Source organism: Anguilla anguilla, chromosome 7 (genome assembly GCF_013347855.1).
Source record: "Anguilla anguilla isolate fAngAng1 chromosome 7, fAngAng1.pri, whole genome shotgun sequence".
NCBI classification, from domain to species: Eukaryota; Metazoa; Chordata; class Actinopteri; order Anguilliformes; family Anguillidae; genus Anguilla; species Anguilla anguilla.
The window spans coordinates 14365730-14387340 of NC_049207.1; the positions used below are offsets into that span (position 1 = coordinate 14365730).

The 21611-nt window shown below is 39.2% G+C and overlaps 1 protein-coding gene and 1 long non-coding RNA gene across 3 annotated transcripts in view; one reads left to right on the plus strand and one right to left on the minus strand.

Moving 5' to 3' along the window:
• Positions 1 to 721: 721 nt before the first annotated feature.
• Positions 722 to 20575, plus strand: LOC118231199. Its single transcript, XR_004766020.1, has 3 exons — positions 722 to 1072; positions 19206 to 19317; positions 20479 to 20575. It is a non-coding gene; the product is annotated as an uncharacterized LOC118231199 (long non-coding RNA).
• si:dkey-106n21.1 (solute carrier family 23 member 1) overlaps positions 9275 to 21611 on the minus strand; it is a 29648-nt gene continuing 17311 nt past the window's right edge. The window contains exons 9-12 of one of the 2 annotated variants that reach the window (XM_035424807.1): positions 20473 to 20637; positions 19240 to 19348; positions 15642 to 15737; positions 9275 to 13381 (exon numbers count right to left, since the gene is read on the minus strand). In XM_035424807.1, the coding sequence (XP_035280698.1) occupies positions 13194 to 13381; positions 15642 to 15737; positions 19240 to 19348; positions 20473 to 20637 (558 nt within the window). In that variant the 3' untranslated portion in view covers positions 9275 to 13193. The remainder of the gene's footprint in view (positions 13382 to 15641; positions 15738 to 19239; positions 19349 to 20472; positions 20638 to 21611) is intronic. The other variant, XR_004766019.1, reaches the window with a different exon arrangement.

The following is a 21611-nucleotide window of genomic DNA, read 5'->3' on the forward strand; positions in this document are numbered from 1 at the left end:
GCATGAACAAAAACATAAACAAAATCAATTATTACTGTTCCTGACCAAAAAACCCGTTAAGGGCGTAATTTTTTCTTCTGTAGGCTACAAATGCTTCGCCTATATTTCGACTGGTCCAGGCGCCAAAATAACCTTTTTTTTTTTTAAAAAGAAAAAATAAAATAAAAAAGATTGCAGACTGTTTGTATTCAACGGTGTCAAAACGACCATCTACAGCACTCCTACGTATAGTTCTTATTAAATATGAAAATCTGCTCGTGCCGCCACTAAATGATGTGCTTCGTATTTCTGAGGGGTTTTGACTAATGTAGGCCTAGATGTGAAATTTTGATAATTGTGGATTATTCTCTGTTTCCTATGATCTTAAATTTTGAGGCGAGTCACTTGCAGTTAACTGAGGATAAAGCAATTACAAATATAGTTATCTAAAATATAGCTTAGTTCCTTCTCTTAGTCCCTATCTTGCTAGCAATAATACCGGCAGGTGAGCTACATGTCCTTATCATTTTAATGTTACGTCGTTTTGCTTTATATGGGCTACTGTAGGTGCACTAACCTACAAAAGTAAGGATCGATACAGATATTATCACGCTGTAGCGTAATTTCCAAAATGGTAGAAACGTTCTTTTCTCTTTGATTGGGAAAAGACTTGTTTAGGGTAGGCTAGTCTACATCATGTTTTCCTGCATGATGACGCAAAATCATGGTGGCAGCAGGCGTTTTTCATTTCCCCAGTTGAACTTCTAGATTGGCTTTCTGGACACTGTGGGTTTGTATCATTTAAGTGGGTCTGCAAAGCATAAATTGACTCAAATGAGTTCTGCTGAAGGTAGCTATCCTAACCCTGCATCAGCTGTTTTTATTTATGTTTAATTTTTTAGTGCTGCTACATGCTAACGATGCTATCAGCGATTCCACTTGTGCTAGCTTGCCAATTAGTAGGCCTACACAAACCAAAATGGGAAAACGATGCCTTTAGTTTATTGATGGGCGAGTCGGACCTTGTCAGGAAGCTGGAATTCGAGGATAGCCTTTGTGAACGCTTTTGGAAGGAAGAAGAAGACCTTTAAGGGTAAGATACATTTTATTTAGGCTATATCATGGCGCTGGTATTTTGCATAGTCTAATATTTCTAGATACTTTGTCATATGCCGTTGGTTTTCTTACTGAAAATGAGTCGGCCAGTCAGTGCATGTACAGCTCAAGTACAAGTACAGCTCTGAGCTGCGGAGCTGATGCTCAGTTGTGTCACAATAAATAAAGCTGAGCGGTATAATTTTTTTTTAATTTTAGGTTACTGGGAAAGTTATCTCAGTGGATTTGTTGCTGCAAACGATGCTATTATCTGTGAACGTTGACGTTACCGTCTGTTTATGTTCATGTCAATTTCTTATGCTGTTTATAAAGCCCATATTTCAATTACCTCTGTGGTAGCCTGCACCTTAAATGCCTGCCGATCGCACTATTTGCTGGTGCTGTTGTGAGCAATTTGCTCTCTTCCAACGGAATCTCCCCCACCATTTAAGTAGCCTATATCAAAGCAATTCTAATGTGGTTATTTTGTCATGGTGCTGTAGGCTATTAGCCATGTCAAGTTATTCCGTGAAAAAATACTCAGTTCATGAACATTATGTTGTGGGCGGAAGAAAAGAACAGAAATGTTAAAATTTTGATTCTACTCGGAGAACGGATAGAAAAAAATTTCTATTTTCAAGCACTGTCAAATGTAAATGCAAATGTAAACATACTATGCCATCTTCCTACAGCATCCATACTCTATGGTCCCTATATTATTCCTGCATATTCTCATTTCTCATACTCAACCAATCACATCCACACATCACTACTTGTACACATACTCAACCAATTGCATAAGCACATCACTGCATGTTCTTATACTCAACCTATCACATGCACACTTCACTAGAGGAGCACCTTTTTGTTAACCGACAGTCAGACCTCTCAGGTACTGCTCACTGCCTACGCTGCTCTTCGCATGGTGCACTTGCTGCATCTCACTATTGTGCTCACCCTCCACCACCGCAGCTTTCACCTGTTGTTTCGATCAGCTTGTAGGTATTGGGGGATTTTGTTATTTCTCCCATTATGTAGGGGATATGTATCGTGATCCCTGTATGAGAGGTAGTGCACTCTGGTGCGTGCACCGACATATCTAAAGCAGATCCATTCAATACCAGAGCAAAAATAATTAGCCTACTTTGCACATTCATTAATGTATTTAATCTAAATTCATAAGTTGCCCTGACTAAAATAACTTAACTCAAATAGTGTTTGAAAAAAACAGACCCCATTCTTTAATCTAAATTATTTTTAAGTGATGTGTATAATGGCATTGCAATACTGCACCTCAAACATTCGTCATTTGCCATCACATTTGTAGGCTACATCAAGAACCCATTCCTCACTCATTTATTAGCAAGGTAGTATCTGGGACTAAGGCTAGAGTTTAGCAGTCTTGTGAAAGGAAACAGAGGCTTCTCCTTGTCCTTGCTTTTCAATTTGCAGGCCTGCTAATCTGTAATGTAAGAAATAGCCTACTTCCCAAGAAGTTCCCCTTTAGTAGGCTATATTTTTGAGACAGTATTAAACTGAACGTGGCAACATCAACTCCCACCCAGTCAGTCCTATGCTGGAATTCATTTTAAGCGTCAGGCTTTACGAATGACAGAAACCCATTTATGTGTTCTTTTCTGGGTAAGGAATGAAAATTCTAAACATGAAAAAATGTTTAAGCACCCATTTAAAGATTAAATAACATCAAATAATAATTTTAGATGTCATAGCCTACCTAATTGAGATCCTTTAATTACCCTACTTCAGGGTTTAATTTCTGTGGAAGGTATTTCCTCACATTGCTACTTGAATTATGGCCAATGAGGAAAAGCGTGTCCACTTTAAAACACTGCCTTAGGGGCTACTGGGTGGCCCATCTTATTAAGAGAACTTTCTAGCACCATTCATGGATGAGCCCCATGATCACAGGTAGAATCTGGACAGTGTCACCCAGGGACAGGAGGGTTCAGCCGGTAGTGGTCCATGTTTTCATCACTCTCAAGCGACCCTTCACTGGTCAATCAATGCCGGGGTCTGCTTACTAAAGCTGCACATGAAGTGTCTTTCTCCGACTCTGTGCTGGGCAAACTTGGAGAGCTAATTGGAAATTCCAAAATAGGGAGGGAATTGAGCATGCCAGATTTATTTTAAAATATCCCTGATGAGGCTATGATAAATAAATTACCTGTCAATCTGAAGTTACTGGAGGGAAAAAAGAGCAATCAGCAAACTTCAAATGAGCAAAAAATAATGGCAGACGGATGAAAAGCCGTTAATCTTGTTTTCTCACTGGGAGAGTGGAGTGCTTCCACTCAGTATTTTTGTTGCCAATAACAACTACAGGGGAAAGAAAATTAGTCTGGTTCCATTGAAAACCGGTTGCTCTTTTACATTACATTGTTTAACACTGTTTAACTTTGAGCTTTGAAAACAAAGATGAGTGTTTGTCTACAATATCTTGGGAGGACATGAAAGAAGTGCATTATAAAATCACAATGACTACTACTATTATTATTATTTTTTAATCACTATGCTTATGTCAAGTTATGACAAAAACAAGATGATTGCCAGGAATGATGAAAAAAATATCTTTACAAAAAGGTTGAGTGCCAGACTTAATTAATTGGGAGGAAATGTTATTGTGCTGCAGCTATGTCTGTCATGCTTTGTGTGCAAGCTCTACCAATGTCCTACACTTTTTGATGAGGGCCACTGAGGTGGGACAGCTCTGACCTTCAGCACTGTGACTGGCTCACTTTAAACAGAAGACTCATGACATGAATTTTGCAACAGACAGAGGAGCATAACAAAATTCATTTTAGAATCATTGATTTGGCAGACCTGACACACTACATCGCTGAAAGTATGTAGATACCCCCTCAAATTAGTGGGTTCGGCTACTTCAGCCACACCCATTGCTAACAGGTGCACAAAATCAAGCATACAGCCAGTCAATCTCCATAGACAAACGATGGCAGTACATTAGGTTGTACTGAATAACTCAGTGACTTTCAATGTGGCACTGTCATAGGATGCCACATTTCCAACAAGTTCTTCAAATGACAGTCTAGAGAATTGTGTGAGTTTGGGGAAGGCCCTTTCCTGTTTCAGCATGACAATGTTCCTGTGCAGGTCCATAAAGAAATGGTTTGTTGAGTTTGGTTTGGAAGAACTTGACTGGCCTGCACAGAGCCCTGACCTCAACCCCATCGAGCACCTTTGGGATGAATTGGAACGCTGACTGCGAGCCAGGCCTCATCGCCCAACATCAGTGCCTGACCTCACTAATACTCCTGTGGCTGAATGGAAGCAAATAGCCTACCCAAATCCATGTTCCAAAATTTAGTGGAAATCCTTCCCGGAAGACTGGAGGCTATTATGGCATCAAAGGGGGGAACAAATCTATATTAATGGCTATGGTTTTGGAATTAGTTTTTCAACAATCACAAATGGGTGTGATGTTTGGGTGTCCACATACTTTTGGCCATGTAGTGTAGTTGAAGACATAGGTTTGAATCCCTCTGCTGAATTGTGCTTGGTCACCAACAGCGAGGGTGAGCACAAGAAATTTGAGGATAAGAGGGTGGTATTTGTGTCCTTTTCAAAGCCATACTTTCATGCCAAGCTGATAAATTTGGCTAACTGCATGGCAGGTGTGGTGAAGAAGCTTTCCCTTATGCTAATTGGATAATTCACATGTGCATCAGCACTGCTGAAAATGCACTGACCCATTTGAGGTCTGAAAATACCAGTGTTTGAACCCTGAGACTAATAAATACGATAATGTCCTGTTCCAGGAACAAAGCTGGTTAAGGAGCCTTCACTCTGCACCTTATCCTCCGCAAACTAAGTCTTATTAACCAGATGACAGCAATTAGGTCCATTTACAGAGATGTTTATCTGTCTACTGCAGGCAGGCAGACTGTCTGCATGTAGGCGAGCAGCTGATGGAAGTGGCCTGTCTGTCTGCACATACCAGCTGGGGACACTACCTGTCCTTTCTGTGCATACCATCTGTTGGAGTGCAGTTTCAGATAGAGTATCTTTCTGTATACATTAATTTTAACAAACAAGAGCTTTGCTGTATTCAAAATTCAACTCCTGTTCTGCCATGTTAAAAAAATATAACTCATTTCAAGCTTTGGATTCAGAATTTGACAGGAAACAAAGTGGTACTGACTTAAAATGTATAATCAAATGTATATAATAAAATGTGCATAATCTATCAGGTAGGAACAGACTGTAGGCTTACCAACACAATAAGTTTGCATCTGAATTTTCCTCTAGTTGTGCGAAGGCTTATGGACACTCACCATCATATGGTCTGTAGATAATGGTGTGCCCGACCTGAATGTACCGTAGGTGCTTGCTGGAATGCTATTAATACAACTCATGTTTGGAAAATGCTCAAAAATAACTCTGTTTCACCCAGCTTGGTAGGATGCATTTAACTGTGAATTAAGGAGATTAGTTTGTTTTAGACATGTCTAAACAGAATGGCTTGTCAGGCAGGAACCTGTGGTTTCACTGATTGCTGATAACAGATTTCTTAGTATGTGTGAGAGGTATTTAGAAGTGCAGAATGGTTTTAAATCAGTTGCTCTGCAAGAATTTCATACAGACTCCGTCATAGCTTGTTGAATGATAACAGGTTTAACCCTAGGAACACTACAGAGTAGCAAGCAAACACATACCAGAGTTAGTATTGTCTTGCTCATCATGCAGATCAGAAATCCCCCCCCACCCCCCACCAAATAAATATCAAAGATTTCAGTAAGGATGCTTCAAAGGTAAGAGATAATAAAACATACAAAAATACACAAATCCATTGCTGAAACTGGAAGCAGATAAATTATAGATGCTAGAACAATATACAATAATAACAGACAGTAGATAGTGCAAAATAAATAGGCCTACATGACAAAAATACATACTTTCACGTAGCGCTGTAGCCTTGGCATGTGGCGCAGCACATAAAATGGACAAACACTCTTCAGCATTTTATTATGTATATTTTCAGGTCAAAGTTCAGACATGAACACTAGGTGTGGTCTTATGAAGCTCTGCACCTGTCAGTGTAATCTTGTTAATGTATTTTACTAAGGCTTGGGGACTGGTAATCCCGTTGTGCCATACATGGCTCCTGTTGCTAGACTGGTTGAATGGAAGGTGAAAAGATAGCATCTCCGAGAGCTGGATTGAGTGAAGGCACCATGTGGAAATAAAACAAAATGAGATAAATCTTCTCCTGTTTTATGCCTTGCTTATTATGGCAATTAAGTTTTCATGCGGTCTGTACAGCAGATTCTGAAATATGTTGTGAACCACTTGATCAAGTTGAGCCTCCGAAATGCATTTGATCAAACTTGGGTTATTTTGTTTTGTTTTTTTCTCCTTCATTTTTGCTAATTGTATAATCACAAATACTCCAGTATCGCAATAAATAATTCTCTCAAGCAAAATAAAAAGAGGAAGACTCTTCTTCTCCAAGGCCTAGAGACAAACTGCAACACAACGCAACTTTTACCTTGCATGGCTTGAGGATGTTTTCCCTGATTGGGTGATGCTGAGGTAGGGTATAGAAGAGAAAGGGGGTGGGCTCATTTATGAGAAGGGCCAGCCTATCCAAAAGCTGACTAATTATTGATTGAAGTGAACTTGCCTTGTTGGAAGCAACAAACTGCAGGAGGTGGGACCCATAGATCACCTGCCTAGTGCATGGTGTCAGGGAACTTTAAAATGCCCCAGTCACGTTTGCTTTGAAGTTTGTGGAGGGGAGGGCAGGCCGCATTCTTAGAAACACTATAATATTTTATCTAATTCACTATTTCTCTCTCTAAGGTCATAATCTAAACACTAAATATCTGGCAAACTATATTAATATGTTTCTTCCTACACTACTTCTTTGTATAGGCTATACCATGTGGATTCCTTTGGGAGCTCATGCTGTACCATTTCGATCCTTACCAGTTACACAGAATTTATATGTTTCTTTTGGCTGTATCTCATTGCATCTTTAATGAAGGCTTTCAGAAAGTTTAAACAAAACTCTAAATCTGAAAACACAGTTTCCTTTGAAAATGCGGGAAGAAATCTGGTCAGTGACTAATCGTGGAATACACACAAAAAATTAAACAAGTACAACTTGTACTTCCTACACAACAGCAGGTTTCTGTGTAAATACCTGCGTCTAAAATATGCTCCCGTCAGAAACTGTAATTTCAGAGTATGCTTCAGCCTGCTAGATTGCTTGCATGCTTGAATAGCCTGGGGGCGCACAAAAAACCCATGAGTTAAAGTAAACAGCAAAAAGTAAAAGTTACATTTAAAAACCATTCAGCTTTTTGAAATACAAGCTTGCAGAGTGATGGATGAACCTAATGCTGGATAAACCTAATGCCCCATAGAACATAATGATGGTTATGTGACAGGTAGGTAATGACAGCTTATCACAGCCCGTGTGCACCAGTGTTAGAGAAAATGACAAAAATGACACCAGGTCAAAACTGCATTCTAAATTTGCTGACAAACTCTTGTAACTCAATGTGGAAAACCATATAAAATGTGCCTTTACATTCTTGCAAACAGAAAGCACATTTTAATCTGCATATACACACATTATTAAAATATTATTTCATTTATTTAATAACAAAAAGTTAGCAAACTCCTGAAACATTTTCTGGTAGCTTACAGAGCAGCATTCATGGTTCTGTCAATAATGGCAAGTCATCTAGGTCCTGAGGCAGCAAAGCATCCCCCACACCATCACACTACCACCACCATTTTTGATGTTCTTACTGTGAAAGTCAGTTTTGTCATCCAAAATGTTCCACTTCTAACTAATCTGTCCATGAAAAATAAATGAAATTGTTTGTCTAATATTACATTTTGTCTAAAGATTGGAAACCATTCAGAGTGACAAATATGCAGTAATAAAGGAAATCGAGAAGGGGCAAATACTTTTTCTTTATTTAGGAGTAGGAAAAATGTGAAGCAACAAGACCAGGCCTGACACAGTACTCAGTGCAGTCAAGTCTGTAGGCAAAATCACATGCCTAGATGTCCCAAGCTCATCATTCTGTGTTCATACTGTGTGTTCTTGTGTTTTTCCATGCCACCGGTTGAGGCCAGTGATAAAGCAATTGCCTAGTGCATCTATGTCAACCTGAGGCAAAGGCACTCTGATTCACATCTCTTTGAATCACCTGGAGGTCCCACTTCACGCTCTGTGCTACTCTCAGCTCATTCAAGGTGTTTGCACCTATAACCACAGTATAGCCCATTCTGCAGTTAGCATGCTGATCCTGGGACTCCATTGCTGGTCCTTTCCAGGGGGAGCAAGCTTGGAGAATTTGCTTTATCGCATCATGATAGTAAGTGAAATAATAGTAGTACATTTTTCATTTCCAAAATTCAAACCTCGTGTTTTTGTGTGCAGTCAGTCTTGCAGTATATATAGACAAAACACCATCAACCCCTTGTGAAAATATATGTGTAATTATCAGCATATTATCAATAACCCTGCTAATGGACAAATTTAGTATTATTATTATTATTTTTTTTTTAAGGAAAAAAAAATAAGATCCCCGTAGTGCCGAAGAAGCGTGATTGTAGTATAATGGTTTAGGAAGTAGGCTTGTAACTTGAAGGCTGTAAGTTTGATTCCCAGTTGGGGTACTGCCTATTTGGTCTCTTAAAATAAAGTAATCTGTGTTAGTTATTCAGGATAACAGTGTCTGCTAAATGAGGGGGAGATGTATTTTTTATCAGCTCATCAGCAAGGTAGCAGAAATGCTGGTAATCAGGTAGTCATATGTACTGTAGATCTGTCTGGAACAGTGGTACAGGTCTGTGCAGTAGAAATCTTATGTTTGTAACACAACGATCAAATAGAGTGCATGTTTACATGTCATAAACACAAGCTATTTTGTATATTATCTAAAGGTTTCATAAAAAAAGGCAGAACACACATTTGTAAGATCATTTTCACTTAATTTTGCTGGTGCCTTAAATTTTACATATTTATTTTACATAATTATGAATACACAAACTTTGTATACCTGTTCCTGGACATTTGTACGTTGTTAGGTATTGTTGTTCTCTGGTATAATACCTTGATTCTCTGTTGAAAATGAAAACTCCAACAATTACGTGGCATGCTTATAACTAATCAAAGTAACACATAATGCAGATGGAGCAGTAGTTATGTCACTTTTTATTGATAAAATGTAAATGACAATTTATGTACATTTATGTTTACATTTATTTATGTAAATGACAATGACAGCAATTTCCATACTATCTATTTGTGTTTAGTTTGCATAACTGGATCAATTGATAACATTTCCAACATAAAATAAAATATGGCCACCATTTGTATTCATTCGTTCATTGATTTTTCTATTCATTAGCAATATAGCCAGGCTTTGAGGACTTAATGTGTAATAAGCCTGTAGCCTATATTGAGCAAGTAAGAGTTATTTTTTCTACAGGAAGTATAAAAAAGTGAAACATATGACTCCAAAAAAATGAACCCCTAAATCATTTTTGCAAGAATCTCAGTCTGCCACTGAATAATTTAATTTAGAGACTGAAATGGCAAGTAGCTCTCCGTTAATTTTCTTTCCCAGGAGCATTGACGCAAATGGTTCCGATAATGCAATTTTCTGAAATGGATAACATGCACATTGTCAGATCCCTTGCAATTTCTGGCACTGGCAACGTTTAGTGCCTCTAAAGGGGCATGTTAATATTGATTTTCTTGGTGCCCTTGTCAATAGGGAATTAAAGAGCCTCCTGCTTGCATAATCTTTTTATGCGGCACCATGGTACAATGGCAATGCCCTACCAACAAATTTTCCAGTTGGTTGCACTGTCATTTGTTTATTTTAGAGCATCACTGGTTTTAAAATGACTATGGTGGCTAAAACTGGTTTTTGGAACTAGATTTATTTCCTTACTTATTCTCTGGTTTTTATTTAAAGCCATTGCTTAAATGAATGTGCATAGAATATAAATTATTTGCTCCAAGTATAATATACCTACATTTTGGTTTCTTGTTCAAATCAGTTCAAACTATCTTGTTTTGTTTTTTTGAAGTTTATGATCTGACCCATTGCCTCTGGCCTCTACTTAAAACCAAGATGGAAATGCAGATAAAATTACCCCACCAACCTCCCCCCTCACCTTGGCCATGCATAGATCTTACAGGTTTCAGTGGAACGCTTCAGATGCAGCGAAAGGAAGACGCAGAAAAATATTTGAGATGAAAAAGTGTGGCCTGGGCGTAAAGTTGTAATTGCTACTGTCTTATGCGTACGACTACAGAAGCGCAAACAATGGGGAATATGAGTGAGTCGTGAGGATGAGTCAGGAAACGAGTCTTTGGGAGAGATTTGGTTAAAGGCGACAAGTATGAGCTTTGGCATGCAGCCCGATTCATAACTGGCTACAGGTATTCTGTAAGAACATCGGAGCGCTCCGCTTGTCCAGGAAGGAGTGCCTACAAGTTTTGCTTTTATTTCCTGAGGGAAAAACATCTTCTTTGTTCAAGATTATTTGAATAACTTTCAACTCATACCAAATGGCGGGCTTCTGAGTCATTTCCATCTACAGATTTCATTCCTGATCTGCAAGTTTCGAGAGACCCCTTTCACAGTTTCCACAGAACAGCTATAAAACACTTTGACGGAACACTACAGGAAATTTACAAAGGGAGCATAACCTCTCTGACTTTTCTTATCAAATAGCCTAGATATTTCATTCTAAGACTCTATAATGTATTTCACTGAATATGATTCCTAAATAAAATATCGATATTTTCTTTCCAAGTACATTTGAAACATAAGTACATTGAAAGTAAATATAATGTTTTTTTCTGGACTACTTAGAATGTGAATTGTTTTTATTGACTTTCACAGTTAAGAATATTTTAATGAGAGTGGGCAGTCTGTCTGATTGACATGTAATGTCCATCTCTGAACTTGAATAGTCTATTAGCTTGTCTCCTGTATTGCAATATCTCTTTAAAAAATCCCAGAAAGACAGTTCAGCTTTTGGTATTAAGCAGTTTTCTTTGTATAAAATATGCTCTCACATAAAGTGGACAGGTAAAGCGACAAAGTGGTATGCCTTCTGCACCCATTTTATGAGGTGAATTTTATTAACAATGAATGTTTTTGGCTGTTATAGGAGTTTGTTCCAAATTGTATATTTTAAAGGTAAAATATTCTGCAGTCATCTCGAAAAATGGCATTCCATTACGTTCATGTACATTTCGTCTTATAACAAATAGTCAAATTGTGAATCACAAAAATAAAATTTTGATTGTGAATCAAATTGTGGCACAATAATAATAAAAAATTGACTGTAGTTGACCATGTAACATAACCAAGCCACAGCCTTTTTAAAAACACACGAAATGCATAGAGCTGTTGAAAGTCATGCTCGCTTGAGCACTTGTGCGTAGCAGTGTGGTTCACCCTTTGGCTCAGATTGAATAATGACAACTGTTGCTGAGAAACCATTTGGATGATATATTATTTTCATCCCAGAATTGGGAGAGAGGGTTTCAGTCAGAATGGTCTCCTCCTCTCTTTGATCACTGCTTGATAGGCACCTGCGGTCTACCTAGTGTGGAACAAAAGTGCTTGACTGACTTCACACATTCTGGAGAATGTCCATGCAATTATGTGCAACATAAAAGTGATGCAAATTGGCTATTTGTGACTGAGCATTATAAACTTGAATAGGGTGTTAAAAAAGAAAGAAAAGAGGCAGTTAAAATTAGATGGAAAATTGCATTAATCAGAAAAGGCTGATTATTCTTCTATATTAGTTTTCTTGGTGGTGCTTGCTGGTGGTTGAGAAGCCATTTGCCTGAAGTACCAGCAGGGGGCAGAGGGCACACTCAACTGTCATGCAGAACAAAACTTTAAAAGGCTTGACAGGCTCTGCACAACTGGAAATATTATACAATTATGCCTTTGGAACACTGTGGATATTACAAATGGTGGGTCTTGTGGAATACAGCAAGAGGACATATACATATAGACACATACATTTTTTTTCAGAATCTTTTTCTCTTAAATGTGAAGTTGCTGACTGGGCCTCTTGAATCACTATTGAGCCATTGACACCTGTGCAGGAAGCAGCACAGCATCTAAAGTAGTGCATTCCACCAATGCACTCTCTTCAGAGCAAGTGGCTACTATATAACACACCCTAGAGTTCACACAGTACTATAATCAAGAGCTAGCAAACAGCCAGAGGAGAGGTAAATCTCTCTGTGCCAGGTGATAGACTCTGGGTGTCTGGTGCATGGTTCAGGGACTAATGAGGTGGCAACCCAGGAACTCTGGTTGGCTTAAAGCCTCCCACTCCTGGATGTGGTCAGTCAGTTGTGCTGCTGCAAATACCCCTGTCATAGTCAGCTAATAAAACAGCCCAAGCCTGTGCTTGTGGCAAGCACCTTTATCGACTGGAACACTCATATTTACTCACTGCATGCTCACTGTAAAATATCTTTTTATAATCTTGTAACATGGTGAGGTAACAGGTAGGTAGATCTTCAGGCAACTGTGAAAGGCCCTTTTCTTTTACCATTACACCACTGACAATTTGTAACTAGCCCTAAACCAAGTCAAGTTGCCATTGTCTGGAATTTGTACTTTTTTGTTTTGACTTTCCATGTTTCTGATAAAACCTTTTATTTTGTTTTTTTCTGGTTGCTGAAAAGAAGCTGAACCAGAGATCCAGTGAGGACAACTGCTTTACAAAATGCAGGATTTGCCCAAACAATGGTAATGGATGTGGTTAGCATACTTCCGGGTTTTTTCACATTATGCTTGTTAATTAATTTTCCCTTTGAAGCACTCAGTGGTCAAATTCCCATGGTGTTACTACCTCTGTCATTCATTATTATATAAACAAAATATTATGAACAGTGATTTAAAAAAGACAGAAACAATATGAGGAAACAGTGAAAAACAAAGAAGTGCACTGGTACCATTGCACTGAAGTACATCCTAGAAATGAACAGAGAAATACGTTAAATGTAAATGATAGTTATTGCTGTAAACCGGGGGTTGTCATAAGTATGCCATCCACACAAGATGGCGTCAGTTGTGTGTTCTCTTGTCGAATCTCCTGAATGTCTGAAGGAATGGGATATACTGAGTGCATCTGAACCTGTGGAGAAAGTCAGTGCAAAATGGTAGATCATAGCAGGACTGATCTTTATCGCAGTCACTGGGATCCTGGTGAACTTTTTCCCTCCAGATGTTAATCCCTCGTTCTCTCTCTGTTCCTGTAAGAAACAAATATAATTCCATTTTTTCCTTTTTTTTTTGGCAAAATAGTCACAACAACCGATCAGTGAGGACCATACCATAGTGACGTAATTGAAAAGTTCACTTTCTGTTTTTTTTTTTTTTTTTTTTGGTGATTTGTTTTTATTTTTTATTTTTTTGAACTGTTTCAGTTCAGTGTATGTATTGGCCCAAACTGTTTTTCTGTGTGATAAAGGATATTAGATACTTGCAGTTTACATAATTAAGTTTCTCACGACTTGCCAGCTTCACAATGGCTGACATAAAGGTATCAATGGGTTTGTGGTTAAAAGCAAGATAATATTGTCCAAGCAACTAAAAGGGAGATTATAAGGTGACATTATGCCTCCAGAGGCTGTATGTCTGTATAGAGCCTGATTATTCATCTTTGGTTTGAAAATCTTTCCTATGATGCATGCAGCCCAAGACCACTGTGCTTAAGGAAAGATAAAAATACCAATTTGTAGTCTAACCAACTAGCCTACCTTTAGACAACACAGATCTGTTGAAAATGTGGTTAGCTGTTGTTTACAGGATATCACCACACTAATTCACCTTCTGCCTCTACCTGTTACAACTCCTCATCTGTACATTCAGGTTAGAAAAAATAATGTTTGGCAGCATAGTTGAAATGTTCTTTTGAAATGAACTACTGACACCATTAGTGGATTTTTATGAATAAAACCTATGAATGAATGTGCTCATTTGTATAGCCTCTGGAAACATAACATCTGGGCCAATCAAAAACATACACAAAAATGTATAATATAAGTTTTAATATAATATTTATTTTTTTTCAAATCAATTTTTTTTTGCAGCACATTTAACCACATTACCACCCATTATGTGTATTCTTGAGAAAGTTATCTCTGGCATTTAGATTTTGCTGTTACAGGAACAATGGAGATTTTTTAGCAACCAGTACTAAGCAATAGTTAAGTCAGGTTTTTATGAGTGAGAAGGAACATTCATGAGATCTAGTCATATCCCATGACACCCATGCAGTTTCTCACTTTAAAATGCCTGTATGCATGTGTTCATGCAGACGGTTCCAGAGTCAGTTGTTTCTACTGTGAAAGATCGAGCCATGTCCACTGAACTTGAGCCATCAGGGCCAGGGAACAGACTCATAATGTACCGAGTGGTCTTGTGTAATCTACATCCAGATTAGTCTTCAGCATTTGCATGAAATTCAATTAAGACTTAAATACACACCATGTCAGCACGTGACCACTGTGCCCTTAGTGTGCCCCCATGGTTCACTCTTTAACCTCATCAGCTGGGATGGAAGGGGGAGGGACGGACTGGGCGGGGGGGTGTCTATTGTATTTTCAGGATTACTGTATAATCAGTTCTAGTTCTCTGATTTACTTGTAGGAGAGTAAATGAACCTGAGTAAACCCGTTTGATACAAATCTCTGCAAACTCTTTCCTTAAGTTAGAGGTGTTTCAGTCATGCTTCTGTATGCTGTTGTGTATACCCTCAATAAGTCCAGTGTATCAACATTCTTACTAATGACATGTGCACAACAACATTATGCTCACGTGTAAATTAGGTTAAGGGGCAATTTGGTATACAGGAACACAGTAAGAAAGACTCACAAAACACCATCCACATGACAAGAATACCTTTCATCTCACTCGAGGCAATCTGTCCTGTGCATAGATAGAATATCTGTTCATAAGGATTGAATGTGTAGCCTCATTTCAAAATGCATTGTATAATTCAGGGATAGTGGTAGTCACTCATAGCATATGTGGGTCTACTTATACACCACTGACATTTTATTCAATGTGCTTGTTAAATATGGCACAAGACTCCAAGCATGTGTGTATGCATGTTTGTGTTTGCACATATACATGAATGGGTGCCTTTATGTGTACATGGGAGGGTAATTGCATCACAGGGTACAGGTACAAAGCACATGGGTGTGTGTGTGTGTGTAGCTGTGTGTGTGCATGTGCGTACGTGCGTGTATGTGCGTCTGCGTGTGTGCAGCCTTGTTTTTTTAGTACTAGATATTCAAATCGCACACAGGCATGCCTTTATACACATTCTTAGATATAAGTAACTCAAGTAATGAAAAGATGGGCCTTAGACATTTTAGCAGTGGAGGCAAATAACAAAACAACATTGAATATTTAAGTTGAATATAATATGCTTTTTTTCTATATGTAGTACACAAATATGTAATTTGTTACCAGATATCACAGTTCTAAAGTCTAAAATCTGCTTACCTGGAATAGTGTTATCCAACACAAATCCAAAGAATCCACCTATAAACATGTGAGTTGTAAAGAGGACAATTATAACTTGGTCCAGTTCTTTCAGTCCTGTGTGGAGGGGGAAAAGGTTTTTTAAAAATCTAATAATTTAAAAATTATTACTCAAAAAACTGAATTATCTCTTTATTTATTGACAGAGTTTAACATATTAAGAGTCCTGACTTCCCATTCTTTTTGAGACACAAATGCCAAGCATTTCAAAGGAGAAGAACAGTTCATTGTCTAAGACATTGGATCCAAAACCTCTCCTTGGGTACCCCCAGTCAAATCCAGGTATTTTATTTGTTCCACCTCAAGCACACCTGATACAACTAATGAAGCCCTTGATGGAACACATCAAATACCTGGATCCAGCACCCGAGGAGAGGTTTGGGAACCACTGGTTTAAGACTAACTGTAGTGCCTTTGCTCATTTCTTAGTTTACTCATGAACTCATTGTCCTCTCCATGCCATAGTCATTGGCTTATTGGCATAAGTGAAAGTAATAGGGAAAGAGGATAAATTTGATATGTGAAGCAGGGAACAATTAGAGGGAGATTTTTAAGTGTAATAATTTGACCACGACTGAACCTGTACGAAAGAAGATTAGGAGCTAAGTAACTGTCCCCAAGAGACCAGACAGCTCTCCATGCCAAGAATAAGCCTATCAGGGCACAGCTCAGGGGCCACATGATGCAGGAGGAACAGCTTGTCTTGAACACATAATCACCTTTGAATTTACTTTTGTAAGAGGGGAGTCAAACTGGGACCCAGAAAAGGCTAGCATTTGAACGAGCCTGCACGCTGGGACTCATCCTGTACTTCAAAGGACCCGAGAGCCTTGTGATAAAACAATAGGTTACTCTGACTTCCTCTGGATGAGCAGGCCATTTGGCTCTCTGGACTGTTACCCTCTGGACAAGACCTCAGTCTTGAAGGGGAACTGGACTGGTTGTTTATGGTTGTGTGAGCAAGCCGTTGGCTCTCTGGAATGTTGCTATCTGGACATGACTAAGATAAGGGGAACTAGTCTCTTTGTCTAGGGTTGTGGGTGTGTGTGTGTTGGGGCCATAAAGGGTGAAAAGATCATCAGGCCTCTGGCAAAATGGTGGGGCAACTGCTCTTAACAGTACCACAGTGCCCTTATGCCCCTCTGCCATTACACTTTTAATTTTTTTTTTGGATCTGGACTCTAAACCGTCTGTTTATCATATTCAAAAACCCTGTAAAATCTTACAAACCATGCACGTTTTCATTATATTACTGTATTATGCCTTATGTAGTAATAACATGGATTGCATGTAAAATGGTTCAACAAAAGGGTATTTTCATGACAACTGCACCATAATATTACATCCCCTTGACATGTTTGGTATTGACGTATTCAGGGAAATTCAAGAAATTGAATGAAATATGTTTCATACCAAATGGAATTTGATAAAACATAGTTTCAGAAACTCAGGAAAAAACTATCCCAATGGAATGTCCTCTCTGGTAATCATCTCCTTTTCCCAATTTCCCCACTAATTGTTTTGACAACAGCCCCCAAACGGTGGGGCCCTAAATTCCATATTTTATCATTCGTCCAGGTTAATTTATGGCAATGCGGCCTAGATCAAACGCGGGATTTAGCTTAAAAAGAAGGGAGACCAAGCAATCGGGGAAAATCGCAATCGACTTCCCACACTGCACATAGTCTGTGTTCTGTGTGTAGCTGAACAGGAAGATCGTAATCGACTTCCCACACGGCACAGACTCTGTGTTCTATGTGTAGCTGGACAGGGAAGATCGTAATCGACTTCCCACACGGCACATACTGTGTTCTGTGCGTAGCTGAACAAGATCGCAATCGACTTCCCACACTGCGCATACTCTGTGATTTCGTGTGTAGCTAAACAGGCTGGGTAAGAACTTTTTACTCTATATTTATGTTTTAAAACCTTCCGTATTTTAAATTGACTGTAAATTTGAAGCTAATGACCTACCTGCCTGTTAATAAATTCTTCTTATTTTTAACTTGCGTGGTCTTCATGACTCTAATCCATTTTATCTTCTTTTCAGCCGAAATTCCGATTAAATACTCAGGGGGACAATTATGACTAGGACCTACTGATCAGGGGTCTAGTACAGCGAAAGTCTTTAGTGAGGTCCTCAAGTTAGATAGGCGACCACGATCTGCCCGCTAACGGGATTGGTGTTGTATTGGTTCTGGAGTTTTGGCTTAAGAGGACCCATGGGCGTTATACGCCGGTTCTTGTAAAATTCGCCTTAAGGAGCCCGATAGATACACACTGTCGTGGGCTCATAACTATCTATGCACAAAGGAAGGCATGTATTATGGTGGTCAGCCTCCTACCCTTTGTAGGCTTCACCGAACTGAGATTTAACAATAGTGCTAATCCCGGGAGCATATATTGAGGAATGATGGCACAAGATAGAGTCGAGTGTAACCTCTCCAAGTTCCACGTATAGTTAAAACCAAATTTTAAATTCTAATTTCATTTGGAGTCAGATTATTACGAGAGTAAAACCTAGTAACTGTTACGCTTACTTGCTGTGGTCATGGATATATTTGATGTGTTGTTCCGCTCATTTGTGAGTATTCTGATGCTCTCATTGGAATATTGACGGTCCGGCGACAGATCAGATATATCTCTGATGACAGCATAGCCCCGTTTGCGAACGGAGAGTAACCAGAATGCTACTGGTCCGTTTCAGGCCAGTCTTAAGCGGGATATGAAGCAGCGCATTCATATCTGACCCGCGGCGATGGAACCAGTGCATTCTTAAGTGTAATTGTGCCCTGTTCTTACGAACAGAGGAAAAATAACCAACATCTCCGTTTTTGACTCACACCAGCCAAGGGAAAACACGCGGTGCCTTCCCCTCCAGCTACAAACCCTCATTGGTCTAGCTGTGAGGTGATTACACTTTGCCTGTGTATTCACATTAAAACATGGCAGCTACACGATGGGGTGACAATCTGCATTTTGTTGAATACCTCAGAAATTATCTTATTAAAACATTTCATAATTTAGCCACTTTTTTAAAAAATTCACTTGAATATGTATGCACAAGAAATTACGCATCCAAGCTATGCCTACTTTTCAATTTTTTTGAAAAATCTGGCTTTGACCAAGAAAATTTGTAGTACTTAAAAACAACACTTGAGCAACTTAATGAAATAACAGACTAGAGCAGCAATCTGAAGTAGTCTGAATACATTACTTAGCCCTCACCTCTAATCTGGCAACTGACCTTTCATACCCAAATTAGACATTGAAACATCCACAAATTATGACTGGAGGCACCCTGCAATAGTTGGAGCTTCAATTTTCTATCAATGACTCACTGATTTCAATCAAACGTACAGCCTTCCAAAAAAGAGCAAAGTCTTTTGGTTTGCACATGCATGTCAGTGAATGATGGCACGTGGTTGCTCCACATAGTTACAGGTTACGTAAACCCGCCCTCTTGTAATTTTAAATGTATGTATGTGGTAAATGTTCTGCTTTCACTGTCTGCTGCATTTGCAGTGCTTTCATGAGCTTTGGTGCACGAGCTATCCACCTGTGTCAATGATGCCTGGATTGGAGTGAAACCACGTTGGAAGAACGAGTCCGCTAAAGGTTGAAAATCCAAGAATGAGTAAGTTCCTGGAGGAATTCAAGTCCACGTACTGTAACACAAGTAAAACACATTAAGAGCAGGAACGAACACAAAAGTGACCTGCTCCACGGTTCTGAACAAACAGGCATCTGAAAACCTTTTTATGTAGCTGTTTTCTTATCAGTTCTGCTGTAGTCTTCATGAATTTTAGGATGTGATTTTTTTTTAAATTTGGTTTGTTCATATTGAGGAGATCAGTCACATTTCCCAAATCAGAGTTTTCACTGTGGCAGATATTTATGATATCAAAGCTTCGCCAGCTGCTTGTGGGTTTGGGGTAAGTCAAAACTTCATAAATCTCATCAATCTAACATAAATCTCACTTAGATGGGCACAGCACGAAGGGAAAAGGATGTACGTAGTACAAAACACCATAAAATGGGAAGCAAACTGTTTCAACCCAAGAAAAACAAAACACCTATTGGTGTGAAAGATAAGTTTAAAAGCAACATGTATTGGCACAAGATCCCACCACTGCTTTAAGGTTGCATAAATGCAACTGTGTCAGGTTTTTAGTTTGCTCTGGGGCCTGCTGGCGGTTTGATGACTCACTGTGCAGTGTCAAAATAACTGACAGCACAAGCCTCAGCAGCAAATGGAATTAACACTCTGGGTGCATTCCAAGCCCAGCCCATGTGCACTTGTGACGAACCATAGCTCAACAGACACCCCGCCAGCTCTGTCCCGAGGTTCTCTGTCAGGGTGTGGCCAATGCTCACTCTGACCACTGGTCGTACAGGCCCTGCCTCTAGCTGAGAGACTACCCACATTTCTTTCCATGCAGCACTGGGAGAGAGCTTTATGCTTGACAGGGAAAATTGATTTGTACATTTCTGTGCTTTTCTGTTGCTATTCATTTTTCTCTTGTTACTGACATTAGCTGTACTGGGTTCTGGTTCCAGAATGGGACATTTGAAGTATTTTGAGTATAATTATTTTACGAAACAAAATAATAGGCTAACTTTCATCATGTGTTGAACAAATATGTACTTCATATATTTTCATCATATTTATTGTGCATACTATCATTTCAAATAGATTTATTTATGTTTGTAACCTACTCTATACAAAGTGGTATTCTGACCCATCATAGCGATCACAATTGAAGTGTGCATCAGTGTTTCTTCTTTTTACCTGAAGGTTTGAGATTCCCACAGCTGCTATCATTCCAAACATTACCAGGAACATTCCTCCGATGACTGGATCAGGGATGGTAATAAAAATGGCACCAAATTTCCCAAATAGTCCCAGGACAATCATCAGAACACCAGCAGTCTGCAGAACCAGTCTACTGCCAACCTAGGAGGGAATAAAGTTATTAGTGAAAGATCGGTGTAGCCCCTCTGCCAAGGATATTCTTAAGTACACCCCAACATGACACACAGTCCACCAGCACACCATAACCCAACATATCATGCCACAATATGCCTCAACACACTGCAGCATACCTTAACATTCCACACTCATGCTACAATTTGCACTAACATGTCACGTGATTTAGCCACAAAATGCCTTAGCATGCTACCACATGCCTTATGCCATAATGCACCTCAGCATGCCACAATACATACACAACATGTCACATCATATATGCATACATCCAAATTGCAGGGTACTTGCCAAACAAAATAGTAAAGGCAAGACAAAAAATCTGCACATTTATTAAGTTCCCAATGTTAGAAATGTAACATCTAAACAGGCAACTGTTTGACCCAAAATGAGTATCCTTAGCACATCACAGCACACCTCAGCATGCAATAGTAAGCCTCAGCATCCCGCAGCACACCCTCAGGACATCACAGTGCACCTCAGCAAGCCACAATATACACTAGCATGTCACAAAATATGTTATCATTACGGTTGTCTGATGCCCAGTTTTCCAAAGGTTTACAGTACCAACCAGATGATATAATGACTGGTCTGAGTAATTGATTGAATAAATTTACCGTTAGTATGTAATGATCCATAACCCATTCCAATAGCTACCTCCCCTCCTTCCTCTCACCGAGACTGCCATCGGTATCTGACATCTCCCCACCTCGTTCTTCCAGCTCCGCATGTTGTCCGCTTCTCACATACTTTAAATATGGCAACCCTCGTTATTATGCCACAATATTCCAAGGGACATTATGTGCCTCAGCTTGCCACTATGCACCAGCACATTACAATGTGTCTCGGCAAGCCACATTATGCACTAGCACTCTAAATGCATAACACTTCATTAGATACCTCAGCTTGACACAATGCACCTTAGCATGACACAGTATTCAATA